At 45.6% G+C, this 21,571-nt stretch overlaps 2 protein-coding genes across 7 annotated transcripts; one reads left to right on the plus strand and one right to left on the minus strand.

Annotated features, from left to right (window-relative positions):
- Positions 1-877: 877 nt before the first annotated feature.
- fastk (Fas-activated serine/threonine kinase) lies at positions 878-21,478 on the minus strand. 3 transcript variants are annotated; one of them, XR_008693030.1, is made up of 13 exons: positions 21,320-21,478; positions 19,787-20,564; positions 19,175-19,496; positions 18,744-18,931; positions 12,623-12,771; positions 12,329-12,545; positions 12,089-12,248; positions 11,614-11,705; positions 10,322-11,003; positions 10,135-10,249; positions 9,915-10,040; positions 5,378-7,239; positions 878-5,229 (listed from the first exon to the last, which is right to left on the minus strand). XR_008693030.1 is itself a non-coding variant. In XM_029131431.3 (12 exons), the coding sequence occupies exons 2-11, from the start codon at positions 20,520-20,522 to the stop codon at positions 9,954-9,956; spliced, it is 2,748 nt and encodes a 915-aa protein (XP_028987264.1). In that variant the 5' UTR covers positions 20,523-20,564; positions 21,320-21,478; the 3' UTR covers positions 878-5,229; positions 9,915-9,953. The 3 variants fall into 3 exon arrangements, 2 of the variants coding, with proteins under 2 accessions (XP_028987264.1, XP_028987263.1); XM_029131431.3 differs by lacking the exon at positions 5,378-7,239; XM_029131430.3 differs by lacking the exons at positions 878-5,229; positions 5,378-7,239 and having other exon boundaries at positions 9,201-10,040.
- On the plus strand, positions 1,618-9,055 carry ubtfl (upstream binding transcription factor, like). 4 transcript variants are annotated; one of them, XM_029131434.3, is made up of 20 exons: positions 1,618-1,816; positions 3,307-3,405; positions 3,849-4,024; positions 4,278-4,361; positions 4,440-4,595; positions 5,080-5,144; positions 5,214-5,334; positions 5,395-5,505; positions 5,698-5,825; positions 5,900-6,041; positions 6,119-6,160; positions 6,319-6,432; positions 6,560-6,718; positions 6,819-6,947; positions 7,106-7,194; positions 7,383-7,572; positions 7,672-7,719; positions 7,851-7,988; positions 8,348-8,443; positions 8,696-9,055. In XM_029131434.3, the coding sequence occupies exons 1-20, from the start codon at positions 1,618-1,620 to the stop codon at positions 8,750-8,752; spliced, it is 2,343 nt and encodes a 780-aa protein (XP_028987267.1). In that variant the 3' UTR covers positions 8,753-9,055. The 4 variants fall into 4 exon arrangements, with proteins under 4 accessions (XP_028987267.1, XP_028987268.1, XP_028987269.1 ...); XM_029131435.3 differs by having other exon boundaries at positions 8,351-8,443; XM_029131436.3 differs by having other exon boundaries at positions 6,819-6,929.
- Positions 21,479-21,571: the final 93 nt, after the last annotated feature.

Genomic DNA, 21,571 nt, shown 5'->3' on the forward strand with positions numbered 1-21,571 from the left:
TCCACTACTTCTCAGGACTTCCTGCTTCTTCTTCTTCGTCGGTTTTGAAGTAAGACCGTGCAGACCTACTGCCGCCTCCTGTGGGTCGGATGAGTTTTCCTAAACTTGAGTAGAATAAGATGAAATCCATGCTCTGGTGAGCTTTGAAGCTGTAACATTCGACGACCTAGAAATAATAGCACGTGGAGAATGTGAGCACATCTACCAAAAAATGTAAAAAAAGGAAGGTATGAGTCCCAGCACTGGGCCCTGTGCAAACACAGACAAGAACTCAATGCAGCAAAAGACAAGTTTATCAGTTAAACTTAGCACAGTCATTAAATTGTTCCAGTGAGAAGTCATTGCTGTCTGACGGATTCGGGCATTTAAACTAACTTCACCAGTTAACCAGGCTGACATGTTTTATCCTCAACCTTAGAAGAAGACTGTTAGTGTAGCTCTGACAAGTTGCTGAAGCGTTGTGTACAAAAATATCATTTAGACATTCCCTATAAGGATGTTGTAATAACTGTATTAACCAGGCAGCCGTTATTTATTCACTGTTTTAAATGGTAAAATAATCTAAATGCAGTCAGAGCGTCCTTACATCATCGATGATAACTGATCGTTTCCAGTGTAACGGGACAAAGGCAACAACCATCACGCAATATGTCAGCCTGACAGAACTTCATGGTGTTCTGCATCCTTTGTAATAATTAAATGAAATAATATGTTCATTCTGCTGTTTGGGTCAGAGTAGCTTCACACCTCCTTCATTTGCACCAAGTACAAACATGTCACTAACACAATAACCTAAACTCAGTCTGGCAAAAGTCAACTGGCACAAACTACAAATACAGCAAGAAACCACCTTTAACAAAAAACATTGGAGGCTAAATCAAACTGACTCGAGTTTTTAATCAGTGTTTTCTTATAATTTCTTAATTTTTGCAGATAGAACATTCCTAAATAGAAGTCAAATTAAATTATTAATAAACCACAAAACATGACTAAAAAATGCCTTAAAATATTCCAGCCTATAAAGGATTCTATTAATCTGAACATTTTTTGACAGCAACAGAGGAGAGGATAAACTCCCTCTCTAACGAAGAAGAAACCTCCAGCTGAACCAGGCTGGATGTGGGCGGTCATTTGCCTCTACCGATTACGGTGAGGGGAGAAAGAGAGAGAGAGAAAAGCACAGCAGCAGCAGCAGCAACAACAACAACAGCAACAACATAATTTACTTTTCAAAGTAAAAGCTCTAGGTGTTAGTTTACAGACACAAAGTTTTGAAAGTGTTTTTATTTCTGAATAAACCCAAGGGGGAGTTTGGAGTTTGACAGGGTCCACACATGACTCCCGACCGGTTCTGTGGGTTCTGCACCAGACTGAGACGTGAACATCCGGGCCTGCAGGTGGCGGTATTCAGGGGCCCCGGGCCCGCAGGCTTCTCCCAGGTTTTTATGGAGCAATAAAAACAGGCGGCGCTGTCACCCGTGACCCGCTCACCTGTGCACAGCTTCCCGCAGAACAGGTGTGATCACCGCGGTTCGGAACTATTGGTACCGGCTCCAACCTTCACGGCTCCCATTGGGAGGGGACCGCTCTCTCTGGGAGATCAGCGGGCAGGATGCCATGTGGATGCGGGTTCTGGTGGCGGCTCCGCTCCGCACGGGCCGGGGAAGGAGTCGCGAGCTGCCGCGGAGCGGGCGACCTTCTGCCCGCTTAGGTTCTGCTCCTCGGAGCGGCCGCTACATCGCTGGCGCCGGATGGCGGTCGGATCCCCGGGCCCCGCCGGTACAGCATCTGGACCCGGACCAGGGAAGAGCCAGCGGTAATTAAAAGCTCGAGTCCTGCACCGACGGTGGCTGTACGCGGGCTCGGCTGCTGTTTTCGCCGCTGTCTCTGGTTTCATCCTCCGCCTTTGTCCTCATGTTTTCCCCCGGAGTTCCTCCCCCTGCGGCGCTGGGCGGAGTTTCATACCGGACTAGACGCTCCTTTTGTCGGATTCGTTTCGACCTGACTCCCCGGGGTTTACGCCTGAAAAAAGCACACTTTGAAAGTCCCGATATCGTCCGAAGTAGCACCGCGGTGTGCGGCGACGAGCGGGCTCTGCGGCTCCATCACACGGTGAGTCGTACGGTGGGATTTGGACCAGATTTCTGTGCTTTTCTGCTCGTTCGTCCCCGAGTCTCCAGAAAATTCATGGCGGCTTCGCAGTGAAGGCTTCTGGGGCAGCAGCCAGTCGCCAGCCCGCTCAGCACCGAAACCCGCACGTAGCTCACGTTGAGCGCGTTTGTTTCCCGCATCGGGCGAAACTTTCGCCCTTTATCGCATTAATTTCATATCTAAACGCACCGATGTCGACGAATGTTGGTATTTTACTAGTTTTTCTAAATAACGCGATCGTATAGTTACACGTGTCAGCCGGGCTTTTCGCTGCTGCAGTCTTTTTTTTTAAAAAACACGTTTGCGTTTTCCGTGTTTTTCGCGTTTTTCTGCCTTGAACCAAACGACGAGCTCGACTCGAGCCAGCGGAAGCTACGTGGGGACTCCTGCCGGAGGACGGGCGCCATTACCGGGCAGCTGCAGCCTGGCGGCCCGCTGCCTTCGGTTGTCACCGACCCCGTTAAGACTCCCATGGAAACGCGTTGGTTCCGAGCTGTGGCTCCAGAACCGGACGCGACCCCAAAGAACGGCAGGCCTTTAACCGAAATCTACGTTCACGAGAAACGTGGGAGGATTTTTGTGGTTTCAGGACAGAAACATGGACCAAACCAAAGTTGATCCGATCAAACGTGGAACTGCAGCGGTCCAGTCTGCTCTCTACCGCCCTCCCAGTGCTGTCCTGGAAACGGTCGGTTCGGTTTCAGGCGAGCTCAGAATCAGCACCAAGTCCTGGCTTCACACTATTCAAATACTATGAATGCTTCACAGTATTCGCTTTGGTAAAGATGCATGAAGCATTCACAGTATTGATATTTGTAGACTTTTCCCGCAAACATCCAGCTACAGAAACATACTATTCATCAAAATGTGCCGCTTTTAAGGCTTTCATTTGAGTTTTTTAAAACTATTGTGGTCCTTAAAATTAATGGAAAGACCATTGTAAATACTTTTCAGCTTTGTCTGCATACTTTAATAAGACACAGACACCGTTTAAACTTCAAATCAGGCTTCAGACAGGCTATAAATCTTCTGTTCAGATTTGTAATATATTTTATCCTTTCTGATATGCACATCACTAGTTAATAAACCTCTAATGTGTTACTGAAGCACAGATCGCTGCGTCTGACTCTGACTCTGTTTTTGCTCTGCGTTCAGCGGGGGGAGAGGGCGCATCCTTTTCCGTCAGGTGCTGCATGATGAACGGCGGCAGCAGCGTTTCTGCTGCTCAGAGTGCCAGGATCAAGAGTGCACCAGGTAACACAGAAAAAGAGTTCGGTTTTCAGGGCTACATGCATGCATACATGCTTCTTTTTGTATGTATTAGGCCGTGTGTGTGTGGGGGGTGTACACCAATCCAGACTGAACCTGATCAAACAACTGCTGGAATCAAATAAATCAGTGAAGCAAAACAACAAAATAGGCACAAAGATAGCAGTTAGGTAAATAATTAACAGTTATTTGCTTAATGTTAAGGCGTGTGCATACTCGTACATAAATACATTCATATACATACACCTATGCATATATATTACACAAACACGTAATACAATAAAATAGTGCAACTATCATAATTAAACATTAATAATTGTGACAGTGATAAGTGACAGCATTACATACAGCTACTATTACGAAGCCTGTGTATGGCAGGCATTGGTGTGTGAACAGGGATCAGTCACGGATGCGCTGTCTCTCCACAGATGAGTGGAGTAAGGAGGATTGCCTGACTCTGTTGGAGAGGATTCGTGGACTGCTGCCAGATGGCGACGCCATGAAGTATAAGACCACAGAGTCTCACTTTGACTGGGAGAAAGTTTGTTTTGGCAGCTTCACCGGTGACATGTGTCGTCAGAAGTGGCAGAAAGTCTCGTCTGAGGTACCAGAAACGACCCAGATCTGTTCTGGGTCCATTCTACCTGCATTTAACCTCCTAAAGAGCTCAACAACTTTAAGCTGCTGACAAGTTTATTAGCTGCTCTTCCCTTATTAAAACGTTAAGGTATTTACAGGTGTTCTCTTATTTTAGCATCTAACTGCTGTATGGTGTTCTATGTATTTGAATGACCAGATAACAGAACCACCCTAAAGTTGACGCACATTAGTTAGAGCTCAGTGTGTTCTTGTTTTAGGTCCGCAAGTATAGAACCATGACAGAACTCATTGTTGATGCTATTGAGTTTGTAAAGAATCCCTACAAAGGCAAAAAACTGAAGGTGAGATGAGCGAAACAAGGCTCTGCAGTATGGGACACAGGTTGACTGTGACCTCTGACCTCTAACCTGTTCCAACAGACTCACCCTGATTTCCCTAAGAAACCTTTGACACCGTACTTTCGCTTTTTTATGGAAAAAAGAGCCAAATATGCCAAAATCCACCCAGAGATGAGTAACCTGGACCTGACCAAGATTCTGTCCAAGAAGTACAAGGAGCTTCCAGACAAGAAGAAGGTCAGTCGTGTTTAAACCGCTAGAAAACGTGGAGACAAAGACTTTGGCTTCAAGTGATCTGCTTTTTTTTCATCCTTTATCATATATACGTTTTTAAAATGAAGAACACAGATCAGAGAGACAAAACGAACATAAACCTAAGAAAAGCACATTAACAATTGAATTCAATTTTTTGTGCCACTTCACAACAAAAGTCAAAGGAAGTTTTAAGACCTGACAGAAATTGTACTACATAGAAAACCCAACAGATTCCACTAAGCAAACTTTAATTAAATCTAATCCTTTAATAAAATAAAATCTCTTAAAATTATTTAAATATTGGCACAATTTTAATTAAAATTTAGAGTTATTACTAATGGTTATTAATTATAATAATTATATATTGTCTGGTCCATAATGTGTAACAATACAAACACTAATAGTTACTTTTTAGTTTGGATAAACTGACCATTCTGCCTCAACCTTTTTTTTGTGTGTCCTCTAGCAAAAATACATCACAGAGTTTCAACGAGAGAAAGAGGAATTTGAGAAGAACATGACTCGATTCAAGTGAGTTTAACAACAATTGAAGGGACAGATTTTCCTGATCCACCATCTAAATGGACTGTCAACCCGCAGGGAGGAACATCCAGACCTGATGGAGGAAAGGAAAAAGTCAGAGCTGCCAGAGAAACCAAAAACTCCTCAACAGCTGTGGTATAACCACGAGAAGAAGACCTACATGAAGCTGCACCCAGAGGTAGACAAGCACCGCCTGTCACTTCTCGTGCTCTCGTACTGACCTGTCTGTCTGTTCCAGGTGAGTCAGAAGGAGCTGAAGGAGGCTCTGAGGAGGCAGTGGTCCCAGCTGTCTGACAAGAGGAGACTCAAATGGATCAGCAAGGCCCTAGAACTCCAAAAAGACTATGAGGTACCACTCCAGACCAGACTGAACCCAATCAAGAAATAAACCAAAAGGTTCAGGTTCATCTGATACGTACCAGTAAACCAGATCCTAATCCTTTGAATCAATCCAGTCCAGTTAATCCTGTAGACTGTCAGAAGTTGGACCAGGCTCTTTTTAGAACCAGGCTTCAGGTCAGGAGTGTTTGTGTGTGTGCAGGACAGCATGCGAGCATATCACGAAGCTCATCCAGATGTGAACTCGGACGATCACGTGCGGTCTGTCCTCACCAAAGCGGAGCGGCAGCTGAAAGACAAGTTTGACGGACGACCGACCAAACCACCACCGTGAGTCCTGACTAAGCAAGGAGCAGCAGCAGCGAGCGAGGGAGCACCTGTCTGACGCCTGTATTCTCTCCTAGTAACGGCTACTCACTGTACTGCGCTGAGCTGATGGTGAACATGAAGGACGTCCCTAGCACAGAGAGGATGGTGCTCTGCAGTAAACAGTGGAAGATGATGACGCAGAAGGAGAAAGACATGTTTCAGAAACGATGTGAGCAGGTTGGTACTAACAGGTTCACGTCCACTCATCAGAGGAGGAACCTGCGTTACTTCATGTCTGATGTGTGTGCTTTCAGAAAAAGAAGCAGTACGACATCGACCTGCAGCGCTTCTTAGAGGTATGAGCTGATTCCTGCTGAAGAAGAAGGAGCTAATTAAATGTTTAGCTCAACGCAGGCTTCTCAAACGAGAACCTCAGACCAAACCCACTCATAACAACTGTCTTCCTGGTCCTGTGCCTAAAGGTGCTTTAACAAATGGACTTGTTCTCATCCAGTCTCTCCCAGAAGAAGAACGGGACCGAGTCCTGAGCGAAGAAAAGCTTGGGGGGGGCAAACTGGGCGTGAACGTGGCCTCTAGTCCACACAGAGCCAAGTCGCCGTCCATCAAGGTCTGCTTTTGTTTAAGCCCAGCGCTGGTCTGCATGTTTCTGACTGATTCCTCCTGTCACCAGTGGCCGCCACTGGCTGAATTCATGTGATCAATGTGTCAGTGATGTCGTGATTACATTATTGCAGGAGCGGTGTCGGGACACAGAGGCTGAGCCGTGGCCACCAGCGGGATCACATAAGGAGAAACGAGATGGGAAAAAGACGGCAAAGCTTCCAGAGACACCAAAAACAGCCGAGGAGATGTGGCAACACAGCGTGATTGGAGATTATCTGGCTAAATACAGAGTGAGTTACCCTAATGATTAAGAGGCTTAGCAGAAACATCTGGAAGGCTTTTATTGTGAAAGCTGTTGCGACCTTTCACCCAATGTTGCTCATACGACAGAGTGACCGTAGGAAGGCCCAGGCGGCAATGGAGGCTGCCTGGAAGTCGATGGAGAAGAAGGAGAAGATTCCTTGGATCAAGAAGGCGGCCGAAGACCAGAAGCGTTACGAGGTTCAGTACCAGGCTGTGGTCAGTGAGCATTTGCTGAGGCTACAGCATTTGAACTGATTGCGTGACACAGACATTTTCATACAAAGTTGCTAATCTACCAGATCCTCCTTTACCAGGGTGATGACGCTCACTTTTACTGATCTGTTGTTTTATGCTGCACTGCTGGCGTCCTGCAGAGGGAGCTGTCCGACATGAGGGCTCCAGCTCCAGCGGCTCAGGGTCAGAGGAAGCCCAAGTTCGATGGAGAACCCAAGAAACCTCCAGTGTGAGTGTGGACTCCTTTTTTTATCCTTTGAGCTGAATCTAGTTTCTAACAATAAACACAAATGCAAAGGAAAAGTTGAAAGAGTGTCTGTTTAAAATGATCCAGTGTAGCAGAAACAAGTTCAGCAGTTTACAAAAAGCAGCGTTGCCCCCTCATCTGAGAACAAGATCCCGCTGCTGTTTTTCCAGGAGTGGGTATCAGATGTTCTCCCAGGAGCTGCTGACCAATGGCGAACTAAACCACTTCAGCTTGAAGGAACGAATGGTGGAGATTGGGAAGAGGTGGCACAAACTGAGCCAGAGTCAAAAAGACAAGTACAAGAAGCTGGTGGAGGAGCAGCAGGTGGAGTACAAGGCAGAGCTGGAGGCCTGGGTCAAGGTACGCTGCTGCTCTGCTGCCTGAACCAAGGCCAGAACCTTCACACTGAGCCAGGTTGCAGAGAACCAGCCTGATTCTGTCCTCCCTTCCTGTTTTTAGTCCCTGTCTCCCCAGGATCGGGTCGTCTACAAAGAGTTTTCCTCATCGGTGAGTTTCTGGTTGTCTTCATGCTACGTCACAGCCTGGACTAATAGTCACCTGTGGTCGGCGTTTGACAGGACTCAGAACCGACCAGCGCACGCTTGATTGTCTGTCCTTTGCTTTTCTTATGATGTTAGAAACGTCGCGGCACTGCTAAAGTCCGCAGCAGCCCTGCCGCTAAGGTTCGTGTGACAGCAAAGGGGAAGCCGGTCAGTTCCAGAACCACAGCGCCTGGCATCGCCGTGAACAAGAGGGCGATGGCGTATCGAGCCAAGGTAGGACGCTGCGCGTACAGCTGGAGGCCCAGCATTTCACACGTAATGGCTCTGGACCTGCGTTGATCCTTGATGCTGGATTTACATGCAGCTGTTACTCTTGCCTGAGTAAATGTTCAGGCAGAAATAGAAAGTCCAAGCTCGGTTGCTGGGTCACGAGGGGAAGCATTCTAAGCAGAGTGACTTGGTCTAGAAGGTGTGTCCTGCACCAGACCAGTTAGAATGAAATCTAAAGCCTGTGTTAACGTGAGAAGGTTCTGATGCTCATCGAGTTGTAGTATTTCTATGCTGCTTCCAGCTTGGACTTAGGTAGGTCTATGTTTCAAACCCTGCTTTAGAATCATACCTTCCTCCCCCAGCAGGACATGTCCGACTCGGATGAGGAGAAGAGCGAGTCATCGGACTCTGACGAAGATGAAACATCTGAAAGCACAGACAGTGAGGACGAGGACGAGGTGACAAAACTAATTGTTTGATTGGATAAATAAGATATTTTCATGTGGGTAATGAGGCAAATACTTGATGCTGCAAAAGTGCAATTATTTCTATCAAATCCTTGCACCTGAACACAGACGGGAGAACCTTTGGCTCTGACAGTAAAATAGCTGAAAGTTACAGGAGCTCAAATAGTGCTGGCAGATTCGCATTGTACACTATTGATGATTCCCAATTAACAAAGTGGAAAAGTAACTCTTCTGTTTCCTCAGAATGATGACGAAGATCAGACCTCCTCAGAGGAATCCAGTGACTCAGACTCGGACTAGTTGTGCCGCATCCCTCTCATTGGAGGACAGGCTGTGCAGGTCACACCTCCTCAACTGCCAGTCACCCCGGCAGACCAATGAGAAGCTGCAACATCACAGCAGCCCACCCCCTCTGGGGGGTCTGGCTTCATGGTGTGTTATGTTTCCATTTCTATGGAGTGTTGGTTTTTATCAGAAGGACATTTGACAGGTGGAGACATTTTTTTTGCTTACTGGTTATTAGTTACCGCTGAAGGAGGACACCGTTCGGCCTCCAATCAGCCTCTGCCTGAGAAAATAAACTAATAAATGCACCTTTAGTCATTTGTATTGTCTGTTCTCATTTTGACACCTGACACCTGAGGTTTTGTACATAAAATCATAGCTCAACAACTTAAAGTGAGACTTTGGAATGAGCCATTTAAAACCCACGTGACACAAGTTAAAACATACCACAGCACATTATGGGTCAGTTTCAGGTTTTATAGACAGCTGAATTAATAGATTTATAGAATATAAACAAACTTCAATGTGTCCGTCACCTGATGGGAATAAATAATTTAACACTTGACCTGATGTTAATCAGCCACACACCCAACTACCATGTTACCATGGCAATCCCTCCAGGTATAAGCTGAAGCCCCTGGTTCACCTACAGCTCCACTATTTTCAACAGATTCCCCAAAATACCTGCATCATTGTCATCCCCGTGCTTACCAATTATAAACCCACCCAGAAGAAAAAGAAATAGCATTTCTGCATCTACACAGCAACAATAACATCTGCTTGCTTTCCAAACCTGCACAGGTGACATCAGCAGCTGTTGAGTTCACAGACACTGAAAATATTTCAATGTGAAATATTTAAGCTTACAATGTCCACAGTTCTTTTTATACTGAAACTCATTAATTCACAGGGTTCTTGAATATTCTGTTCAAAGTAGTTAAAAAGTAAAAACAAAAAGAGAAAACTTAACTGTTGCCTTGAATGTGGCCCCATGTTTATAATATGTCCAACATTTGTTTACCATCACTGAATCTGACAGTTTTATTAATAATTTTAATTAGAACGTCTATAAATAAATTGTTAATCGTAGCCGAATCTGCGCAAAGGTGACAGTGTGCCAGTAAAACCTTAGGCAACACGACGCTGCCGAGTGCTCTGCTAAAAAAAAGGTGCTGACCTCTGACCCCACCCAGAGTGTAGACATGCACACAGAGCATCATAGTGGGACGTCCAGCAGCTTTTTATGCAGGTACTGCTTCACCTCATCGATGCCATTCAGCTTCTCCAACTCATGGTACGGGAGCTGAGAGGGCAAGACGTGTCAATGGTAAATAGGTGTGGTGGAGAGATGTAGGAAGCACAGTTAGTGCAATTGGCTGTACTGTACAGCAGCTCACCTGAATTATGACATATCCCAGAAGCCTTAGGTGTCGGTCCCTCATGGCCCGGGACCCAACCAGAACCTCAGAGTTGTGGCAGTAATGCCACTTGTCATTGACTGACATTATGATCCTGCAGGGACAATTTCACATCCAGTACCTGTAAAACATGATGTGGCTGAGTTGGACTGCGGGGCGGACTGACCTCTTAATGAGTCTCGGGTCTGATGTGGTGTTGTCAGGGTCCTGTCGATCCGCAGAGCGCAGCTGTGGTGTTGCTCTGTCGGCCTCGGATCCCTCTGAATATGTAACACCCTCATAGAAACGGGGCAGCTCGCAGTCCGTCTCCTGCCCCGGCGAGGAACCTGGTGCTGCCTCATCCTCCAGTATTTTCCCAATAGAAAACTGAAAGAGTGAGTCCGGGGCTGCAGCCCCTGGAGGTCCCTGGGCCCCTACTGGGGCCAGGGCATCAGAGGGTGGGCTGCTGAGAGTTGAGCTGTCCTGACTCTCCAGAGAGTGCTCCTTTGCTAGAGTTGAGTAGTACTCTGGTGTAGGGACATAATACTGGGCATAGTCCAAAGGAGCACCATTAGACCCAGATCGAGGGGGCCCTGAGGGCACAGTGGTCCCTGTAGTGCTCCGGATGTGGCAGGGCAGGAAGGCCCGAGCCTCCATCACCTCATTCACCTGACACACTTGCTCAGCGCCCTCCTCTAGCACTGTGAATGGAGAAAACTTCTGAAACTCTGCAGTAACCACAGCTACTGCTCCATCAGACAGTTTGGGCGCTATGGTAACGCAGGATGGAGCAATGACGCGCAGACCCAGACCTGCCCCTGTCCTGATAGGCAGAACCCGACCAGAACTATCCAGCCACAGTACAAAGTCTGGAAATGACAGAATAAGACCATTCAACATGTGGGTCATAACAACATACAGTATTTGTAGCAGGGCCGTTGCTTTATATTCAGCTTGACCTGCTGTGCCCATATTGACCTGTCGGTAATGCTAATCTTGTCCACTAACATTATGTGCCAGAATATCTACTCTACTACTAACGTAGAACGCAACACTGAGTTTGCTAAATAATCTTAGCGCTGCACCAGTAACAATATGCTAAAATGCAATATTTAAGTTCTCTCTTCTCCTCTTTTAAACTTAACAGAATGAAACTTTAAACATAGGTTTTATTTTTGCTCACTGTGTCAGAGTCTAATTTACTTTATTCTAGACAAATTATATCCAGTATTTGTAGATCTGTAGGATGTTTTTACCTATGAAACATTTTCTATTTAAATTTTTTTTTGCATCTTACTGTTTTTTGTAGCTGCTGTAAGTGAATCTTCCACTGTTGGATCAATAAAGTTTATTTTATTTTGTGTGCGACATAACACAGGCTGTTACATTGGTGCACAAAAACATTGTGGGTTGCATGCTAGCTGATTTGAATTTATAAACTTTCACTCATTTTTGAAAAGAGTGTCAAAACAATCGTACCTGTGTAGTATCCAGGTGCCAGAACTTCATCCTGTTTATAGTTGTGTTCTCCAACCAGCTGACGTAATGCCTCAGCCACCAGACCTTTATAACTTACCAGAAGAGAAAGCGATTAGGACAAACTACAACTTTTTGATCACCAGACAGATTCACCCAGCACCAATCGACAACAAAGGTAATCTCAAAGCACAGATCAAGATGACCGGAAGACAAAAATATCTAAAAGCATCAGGAGACAGTGGAGAAGAAACCTCCAGCAGAACCAGGCTCAGAGTGGTTCGGGTGAGCGGACAGAGAAGAGAGGAAGAAGAACTAGAACAGCAACAGAACACAGGCCAGATTATAACAAGCTCAAAGACCCGCCACAAAGGGCAAGACTGGGCCACAGCCATCAGTTCAATACCGAGGGTAGAGCCAGGACGAGGGACGAGTACCAAAACAGCCTAGGAACATGAATGTTGGGAATGTGTGTTACCTATATTTGCGATTAACCTCATCAGCTGTCAGAGCGCGGTCAAACATGAGGACCTTGTGGGCGTCCTGCAGTCGCGGTCCAGTGTACTCTCTGTACTCCAGCTCTACAGCAGCGTCCAGCAGAGAGAGATACCTCCGGACGATCAGAGTGTGTGGACTGTCTGTGGAAACACAGATCCAAATATTTGACTGGCTGTAGTTGGGCTGTGCTGGTGCAGGGGTATAGGACTGTGGTACTGACTGGTGACGTTGCTGATGAAGGCTGAGGAGAAGACACGGTGCAGCACTAGGCCGGGGAAGTGTCCCAGCTGGAAGAGGGACATGAGAATGTTGACAGTGGCAAGAGGCGAGCTGAGCGCCTTCAGCTCCACCACCTCCTCCAGTCGAGAAAAGAACTGCTTCTCATTAGATGGACGGTAACTCATCCTGCTAAACGGGAACACCAGCTTCTGGATCACCTGAGGACAGAAACAAACACACCTGCAGACCTGTCCACCCCTAGTGAAGACCACGTCCACACCCTTCCCTTCATTACCTTGCTGTCTAGGTACTCTGCCTTCTTCACCAAGAAGTCTGCAATAGTTTCAAGCAGCTGGGTCTCCCTCAGCCGGTGGCGAGCAATGTATTTGGCAATAAGAGCCATGGTGTAAGGAGTGATGCTGTCCACCTTCTTCGGCAGCTCATCTGACAGGTAAACAGATCAAACCAGCCAGATATATATTAAAAAATATATTCTGTAAAAAAGAAAATCTGAATTTCTTTAATTTTACATAAATACAGCCTAAATCTGTCATGTGGACCCACCACCCGCAGGAGGAGCCGTAGGGGGCAGGTGCAAAGTAGATTGGGCAACAAGTCAGGAGCCTCAGTGACAAAATCTCTGGACAACCAATCTGGCTATGGGGACATGGAATGTAACTTTACAAGGGGGGGGGGGCTCTAAGCATATGCAGGAGGTGAGCGGTACCGGCTGGAAACTGGCTCTGGAACCCAACTTGTTGAGAAGGGGTGGACTAACTTCTACTCTGGAGTCGCCTGTGTTGAGAGGCGGCGGCAGGCTGGTGTGGGCTTGGTCATAGCTTCCCAGCTCAACCACCATGTGTCTGGTGGCCTTCTAGGGGTCTCTGGAGGGAGTGTTGGAAAGCGTTCATTCTGCTGGGAGGTTTCAAAGACATTGAATGACAGTGACACCTGGAGAGGTGTGACTGGGAGGAACGGCCTCCCTGAACTCAAGTGGTGTTATGTTATTGAACTTCAATGATAGACCTTGTAGTCATGTCATCTGACCTTCGGCCATATGTTGGGAGCAGTTCTCCACCCGCCGCCGTTATCAAAAGTCATGGTCACTGAATCTATTGTAACAGCTCAAATAGCTACCTCTTCTGGTAGTGGAGTTCAACCATGTTTGATTGAAAATCTGACTCTGAAGTCGAATGCGAGGCTGTTGAAGTTGTTACACTTACTTCGTAAGGTACGTCTCCATGGCAATTTCACAATTAATTGATTAATTTATTTAATTTGCAACTTGATTAGCAGCTGCTAACGTCAGCAGTAATTGTTGCCAATAGCCTATGCAGCCTGAATTAATACAGAATATTGAACATGACTATAGCTTGTTTGGGAGCATGGCTCGATAAATAATCTAATTTTTACACGTTTTTCTGTTACCTGTGCTGCTGCTGTATCAAAATAATTTCTCCATAATGGGATCTTTAGCTGCAGCTTATATTTTGCTGAACAGTGAACGCCTACCGATGCATGGTCTGACAGCAACTGTTGCTGTCAAGATATTGTAATGTAAAAATTGTGCCTTTGTGCTTTGTCTTATCCAACACAGTCGTCATGTGCTGGTTAGGTGCAACACTGAACATTCCCATGAGCCCTGTCGTACATCAAGTCTAAACATCTGAAGTTCCATTTGACTGACTAATAATTTATATATGTTTGTCTTTTACACCCGGACTCTGGCTCCATCCTATCTGACTCCCCACCAGACCCAAGGCTGGTAAAGCGAAAGCATCTTGTCTTCAAGCTTGGTGTTCCTTCCTTTGAACAACAAGACACGATGATGCAGAAGTGAGAATGTAAACATTCTCAATCACAGCAAGATAAGGTGGCGCAAACAATTCTATTGGTGCAGAGAGACATTCCACCAGAGCCAGAGAAAGGGGTTAAAAGTAAGAAGCAACTTGAGGATCGTGGGCTCTTTGCATCACACCTTCGTGGTGTGTGCACTGATCTCCCCAGCTGGTTTTTGGTTTGTTGATGTGCACGATCAACATCCATGTTTTTGATTTGCTTTGGCCATTATTCTTATTTTCCTATTATTTTAATAATAAATCACACAAAAGACAACTCTCTCATCTGCCTTGTTATGGGAAATTTCCACCACAGATATTGCACGTGTTTAATACTACAATTCCACATTCATGGAATAAATCAGTATCTGAGAATTTAATAAACAATTTTAGAACATTTTACTATTTACAGATTAATCACTGCATAACCTACCTGGGAACTCTGGTTTACAAACATAGCTTTAGTTCTAAATACATATTGACCTAACATATTTTTAATTGCTGGTGTATAATATATCAAGTGCTAATATATAACTAATAGAAAATGTAGTTATTTTGTTCTTTTAAAAAATTTACCAGTGATATGTCTGTGTGTATCTAAAGTTGTTGCAGGTATCTAGCCTAGACAAGTTTTATCAGCTGGTGCTGGGGACTTCTAGGGTGAAGAGTCCAAGCTGTCATCCCATCTTCCCTGGTCTTGTGGATCAGGGCAGTGTTTCCTGAGGGACACCTATGTTGGACTTAGATCACCTGTGAAATAACTAAATTACTGTTTTCGTTGAAATACCTGAATAAAAGTTAATTATAGATATATTTTCTCTTTTTTTCCCCTTATAAAAAAAAGAATTCAGTGAAACAGCAATAGTCAAAGCCAACTTTATTGTCAACTAATGCCTGATGGATTAATGAAAGGAAGGGATGGGTAGGATTTATAGTTATGTTGAAGACATAGTTTGTGGAGCGGAACATGTACAGTCATGGGCAGTTGGCTGGGGAGATGTGAGGATCTTTTTTGTGCTCACCATGTTTTGGAAGACATTTTGATCGAAAGCAGTGCAGCAGCTGTGCAGATGGAGGATGCTGCTCAAATTCTGCTCAGAGAGTCGGTGGGACAGGGATGTTCACAAGGTCCACCATATACTGTAACGACCTGGGTCCAGCAGGACTTTATTGAAGATGTTCTCCATAGGGTTTTCCACATAATCTGCATCATAACATGAGAATTACAAATTACCCATAAACAGACTAAAATATCAAAATAAGTTTACCAAATGCATACAGAGTAAATATATAGACAATATTATACATACTTCTCCTACTAAAATGTGAAATCCAAAATCTATGTCCAATAAAACTGCCTATTAGCCAACAAATTATCATACTGCTGTTAAATGTACATACCTTTGCTCCTGAGGTGAGCAACAACTGTTGTACTAGGTAGCCGTGTGTCCACAACCTGCAGTGGCGTGTCAGTTTGAGAAGTAACCTCCTTGCCTTTCGGTAGCTGGGATGCGCCAGCCTGTATAAAAAAACAATGTCACATTTACAGCTAGTGGAAATGGGAAGTTCGGTTCTAACTGACTCGGCTCTTTAACTCGCGATCAGTAAAGTGAACAAATTATATCGAGTCATTCGTTCATTTAGAGCAGGCGGTGCTGTGGGAGTTGTAATAATGGTCGCAGTATTCAAACACTATATACTGAAGACAACATGATTTGCTTTAGCGGATAAAGTATAATCACAAAATACCACAAGCAATTCAAACCATGTGAAAAACTAGCAAATACGCACCACATTAACGTGGCTTATGTCATGCATGTTCCCTGCCATTATTGTTTAACAGCGCGACAGTCGCTTGGTAGCGGTGATCCGTAAAGATCCGTATGAACGAATCAGGAACAAACTGGTGCGCTTGCTGCTCGCTACAGATCCTGCGAAGTGAACGAACGAACGATCCATATGAATGAGTCCCAAAAGAACTGTAGTACTTGGTGCTCGCCACAGAGCCTGAGCTGTGAACGATGAACGAGAACGATGAACTAAACCGTGAAGCCCGAGTTGCCTTTTAGGTGACGGCTGGTAAATAAGTAAAAAGTAAAAGTAAAACTTATTCTTTAGTGAGACTTTTAAAGCAAAAAGTAAAAATATAATACTAAAATAAAAAATATATACTAAATTATTTAACTGGTGCATTTATCTTGTCCAAAACGTGAATTTATTAAATTATCATCATCATATTTTATGATTGTGGCAGAGTATACAGAACGACAAAATAAACATATAATGTTCAAAAGTTTTGATTTACTGTACACACTTACAAACTACATTATATACACAAAACTACACACATCTACAAGAATCAAGGACCACTAATTAATTATGATTCCATGAATAAATAATGTCGGCTTTCAGGTGACAAATAAATAATAGTCAGAAATCAGACATCGTTAATTTCCTTGTTTATCAGTCCACACAGCACCATAGATGAATCACAGCTGTCACGTGACAAAAGAACGAACGTTCCGTAAGGATCCATAGGAATAAATCAGGAACGAACTGGATCGCCTACTGCTCTACAGAGCCTGTGCGGCTCGGGTGTCATGTGACAAAAGAACAGGTTCCTTGAGGAAGGACTCTCAGTTGAGTGAGTCGAGAACGAATCATTTCTATTTCCTGTCCTACTGACTGAGCTTAAGCAGCTGGTGACATGTGGCAAGACAAGGTACTGCATGGAACTGAACATGTCTGAGAGGACTCGTTCTTTCAGAGTCAGATAAAAGATTAGTTCATATTGAATGAATCAGTCACGAACGACACATCACTAACAGCTAGCTGACTAAATAAGCAACACTAATGAGTAGACAGTAACATCATACATGTTAGACTTTGAAAAAAATTTCCATGACCCAAATCCACAGGTCTACTTGGGCTACGACATACACACGACAGGCTCTGTAGTATTTAGAAATATAGAAAAACTTACTAATGCAGCCAAACCCAAGTTGTACTTAACGTCATGTGGAGGGCTAGGGCTAGCCGCTAACGCTAACAGGGTGCTAGCAGCTAAAATGTGAGCTGAGGTGAATGACCTCGGTTCATCCAAATTGCGCAGCAGCACCTTGCAACACTGTCTCTCTCTGTCGCTGTAGCTATTAGCATCAATTGTTGTATTAGCATTACTTATACAGGAGCGAAGCTAGATTATAAACAAAGAAACTTCTGGAGTACATACATCAAATAAGAATCAAGCATGTACTTACGGTTGGGTAAGCAGCAAGTGGATCACGTCGTGTAGGAACAGAGCCCTTCTTCAACCTCAAACCCAGCATTAAATGCAGCCTCATTTTCGAAGCAGTTGGAGGTGAAGTGGTGTCCACACGCGAACAAGCATTCAGGCAACGATGCTGGCACAGGTCCATTTAAAATAAAATGAATGCATAAAGTTCTCCTTTCTTGCTCCGCTGGTAAAATGAAAAGGCTGCGATGCTGGTTGGAACAACCAACAACGGAGCACTTTCTGAACCCTAATGGCCCCATGTCAGTTTGTGTCACAGTGAGTGACTGAAACGCAGGTTTGTCTGGGGGTGTACAAAGCTGGTTCTTTGAGTGTGACTGTAGACGAAGACTGTTAGGTAAATTTGAAAATCGATCGTTCTTGGACCGGATTGGATAAAGTCGCAAAATGTGAAATAAGTAGGGAATGTTCTTCTAACACACCAGGAGTGTCTTAACATGTACCAGGTTGTCATATAAATGTACCAGAATATCCAAAAAGTGAATTTTGCATGTGCAGGGACCTTTAAAAAGAGTATGTGTTCCAACTATTGGGGGAACACATTTCTCAGCCTGCCCGGGAAAGTCTATTTCAGGGTACTGGAGAGGAGAATTCGGGCCAATAGTCAAACCTTGAGACCATGGTTCTTGATTGGAAAAAGGTGCTCTCCAAGTGGAGGAGTTCAAGTATCTTGGGGTCTTTTTCACGAGTGAGGGAAGGATGAAGCGTGAGATTGACAGATTGGTGCGGCAGCTGCAGTAATGTGATCGGTGGACGGATCCATCATGGTGAAGATCACTCAATTTACCAGTCAGTCTGGTAAACCATGAGCTTTGGACAAGAAAAAGGACAAGATCACGAATACAAGCGGCCAAGATGAGCTTCCTATGCAAGGTGGCTGGGTGCTCGCTTAGGGATAGGGTGAGGAGCTCAGCCCCGGGACTGGAGGAGTTGACTCAAGACTTGGCTGTTCTCAGGGCTCAGTAACTAGCAGTGTAACTACTACAGAAGTCAGCATGGGTTAGATTCCAGGTGCCTCCCTGTGTGCAGACATTCTACACTGCCTGTAGGTGTCAGACTGGTGGTCTGTCTGTGGCCCTGTAATGAACTGTCCAGGATGAACCCCGCCTCTCGCCAGACTTACGGCTCCGATGAGCTCTAGCCAGCAGGTGATTGATTACTGAGATATTCAACTTCAACTAGCCATGACTAACTTCTGACTCTCTATAAGTCTCAGTCACTAGCAGAAACTACCACAGCAGTCAATACCTGTTATATGTAGGCATTTTTTAACCCAGACCTACCTGCCAGGCTGCTGATGAACCTCTCCTGGCGGTTCTGGAAGAACAGGTGGGAGCTGAAGATCAACTCCAGACTCTTGTTACTCGCTTCCCGAGTGCATGCTGACAGCATCTCATCGAGCAGTGCCATCTCTTGGTCACGGACCCCACTGACACTCGCCAGAGTGTGTTTGACCACACGCAGGATTTTTCTGAAGTAGTAAAGTAAACACACATCTTTTTCTAAGCCAAACCTTGCTCAATCTTTTACTGCTGTAGCCTCTAAAGCTAACTGTGCATGTTATATCATATCTATACAAATATAGGAGTTAACAATAAGTGTTCCGGATCAGGTTTTTCATTTGCTATAAGTACCCAATTCCTTCCATCCTGAATTGGATTCAATACTCAACACTGCTGTTCAGTATTCCCCACAATAGGCAGCACGTCCCCACCTGTTGGTAAGCAGCTGTTCAGGGTTGGGGGGGTTGTTGATATTGCTGTTAGTGGAGGATGCAGCCGCTCCTGCGTCCTGCAGCGAGTGCCACTTCAGTCGATAGTATGACAGCAGCAGGAACAATGTCTGTGGGTGGCGTTCCCTCTCCAGGTTCTTTTCTAGTCCAGCCAGGCAGGCCTCAGTCAGAGGGTGCTGGCTGCCTGGATGCAGCTTCATGCTAGAGCTGAACACCATGGAGACATCCTTCTGGTTAAACTGGTTTAGTCTTGACTGGGACTCTGCCTCCAACACCTGGACCACCTGAGAGTCACTGGGAAGACCTAAACATACCGAGACAACAACAGGAACAGAGGATTTATTCTAGAGCAGGCAGTGAGTGATCAATAAAGACTGATCATGTAAATAGTGACTGGTTTAATTGATTTATATAATCTGATAAGTACCCCAGTCACGCGGTTGGTCCAGTAACTGGGCTAATAACAGATTTATTAACCGTTTTGGGCCACTGAACAGTTTCTGAACTGGTCCACTAATTGATTGCCCAAAGAAGCTGGGATGAGTAGTTCCACTAACTGGTTTCCTTGTCTCCCACCTAATGACATCAACTCACCAAGAGCAGCCACAGCATACAGGCAGTTGACAATGCTGAAGTTGTCAAACTTGGCGCAGTCGCTGATGATGGCACTGCAGAGTGTGTGGAAGTCCTGATGCTCCAGGATTTGACGTCCAGCCATTCCTTCTGCAGGCTCAGGGTTGTCACCCTGTGGCCGTGGGGGTAGTGCAGCCTGCAGCAGCTGGCCAATCTTCTGAAGGGCGACAGGGTAGTGGTTGTGAGAGATCTTAGCAGGGTTCTGTGTGACCCAACGCAGGACCTCATCGGGCCGCCGTGAACGCTCGATCAAACGCTTCATGGTGAAAAATGTGTCGTAGCTCATCTTCTCGTGGATAAAGTTCCATGTCTTCTTCCTGCTGCCCCCAGCCATAGTCCCCCCGGTGTATGTGTGAAAGTGATGCTGGTAGGGAGGGGGCAATGGGGCTGGGGCCAGGTGTGCAGGCTGTGGGTGGGGATGGGGGTGATAATGGTGGTGGAAGTGAGTTCCTCGGGGGGCATCAGGGCGGCCCTGATACACTGGATATGTGGGGGGAGGGGGAGCTGGGTGTTGGTGGTGTGGGAGGTGGGGGTGAGGAGCCTCAAGCATGGCTAGCCCTGCCCTTCGCCCCTGTTTAACTCCGCCTCCTCCTCCACTTCCTCCCCCCGCGGTGCTGTAGATGCGGGTGGCATACATGGAGACCAAGGGGCGGGGGGCTTGGCTCAGGAGGCGCCACCCAGTGGAAAAACACAGCATAGTTCAACAGCCAGGACGTTTGGGGGCAACAGCACAGCAATCCTGGGGGCAAAGAGTGTAACAGCACGTTTTCACAATTGTTAGTTATCATTATCATCATCCTCCTCAACATACTTATCATGTAAACATCAGCCTCTTCATTATTACAGTAAACCATGCGCCAATGGAGTTCAAGCTACTTTTTTTTTTTCAAAAAAAGATGAGAAAATATTGAAGTATTATTATGGGCTACGCAGAACACTCAAGAACCCAGTGATATAACACGTGTTTCAAGGTGCTATAACCAACTAAAACGGATTGAAGCTTTTGACACTTCAACAGTGGGAGGAACACGACGGTTGAGCCTGACAGCTGCTACCTGGCCACCTCACCTGTCACCGGACCTTAGACCTCCCGGGGCTAATGTTACCACCTCTGCCCCCTTTGTGTCACACTCGCCACACATACAGTGCGTTTTACAAATAGCTTTGTGGGATGTCGCTATGTTTGATGTGCTAAAGCTAACCGGCAGCTGTCAGTTAGCAGTCTGGTAAAGAGGCTAACTGTAGCATTTCAATGAATTCATTACAATAGGTGCATGAGAGAAGCAGTAAAGCTAAGCAATACTACCTGCTAATCTACGTAAAATATTAACAAATTTAAACGAATAACACTGCGCTAAAATACGATAGCAATTGCCAGCTAATCTGTTAGCCTCTGTCCTTCTCCAGGCAACGCCACCGGACATAGCGGCGATCAAACCGTTCAAACCCTCGAATAACGGGTTTAACTGTGCGTGACAGCGGCAGAGAGTTCACCTCATAGTTCAGTAAGACCGGCAGTTCGGGCAGTTCGGCAGAGTGCGGGTTCACCGGGCAATCAGTCAGCGGTCAGCCACTTCATTCCTCCACACAGCCTGCAGACGCCATCATGATCTACCCGGCATGCACCTGGCGGAAGAGCCGCGCCGCAGCTACACCTGGTGGTAGTTTTTAAACGCGTGTTTATGTATAAAAAATTGAAATAAAGTTTTTGGTAGTGATAATAGATGACAGAATGTCCTGGAAATC

The sequence above is a fragment of the Betta splendens genome, chromosome 17 (genome assembly GCF_900634795.4).
Source record: "Betta splendens chromosome 17, fBetSpl5.4, whole genome shotgun sequence".
Classification (NCBI taxonomy): domain Eukaryota; kingdom Metazoa; phylum Chordata; class Actinopteri; order Anabantiformes; family Osphronemidae; genus Betta; species Betta splendens.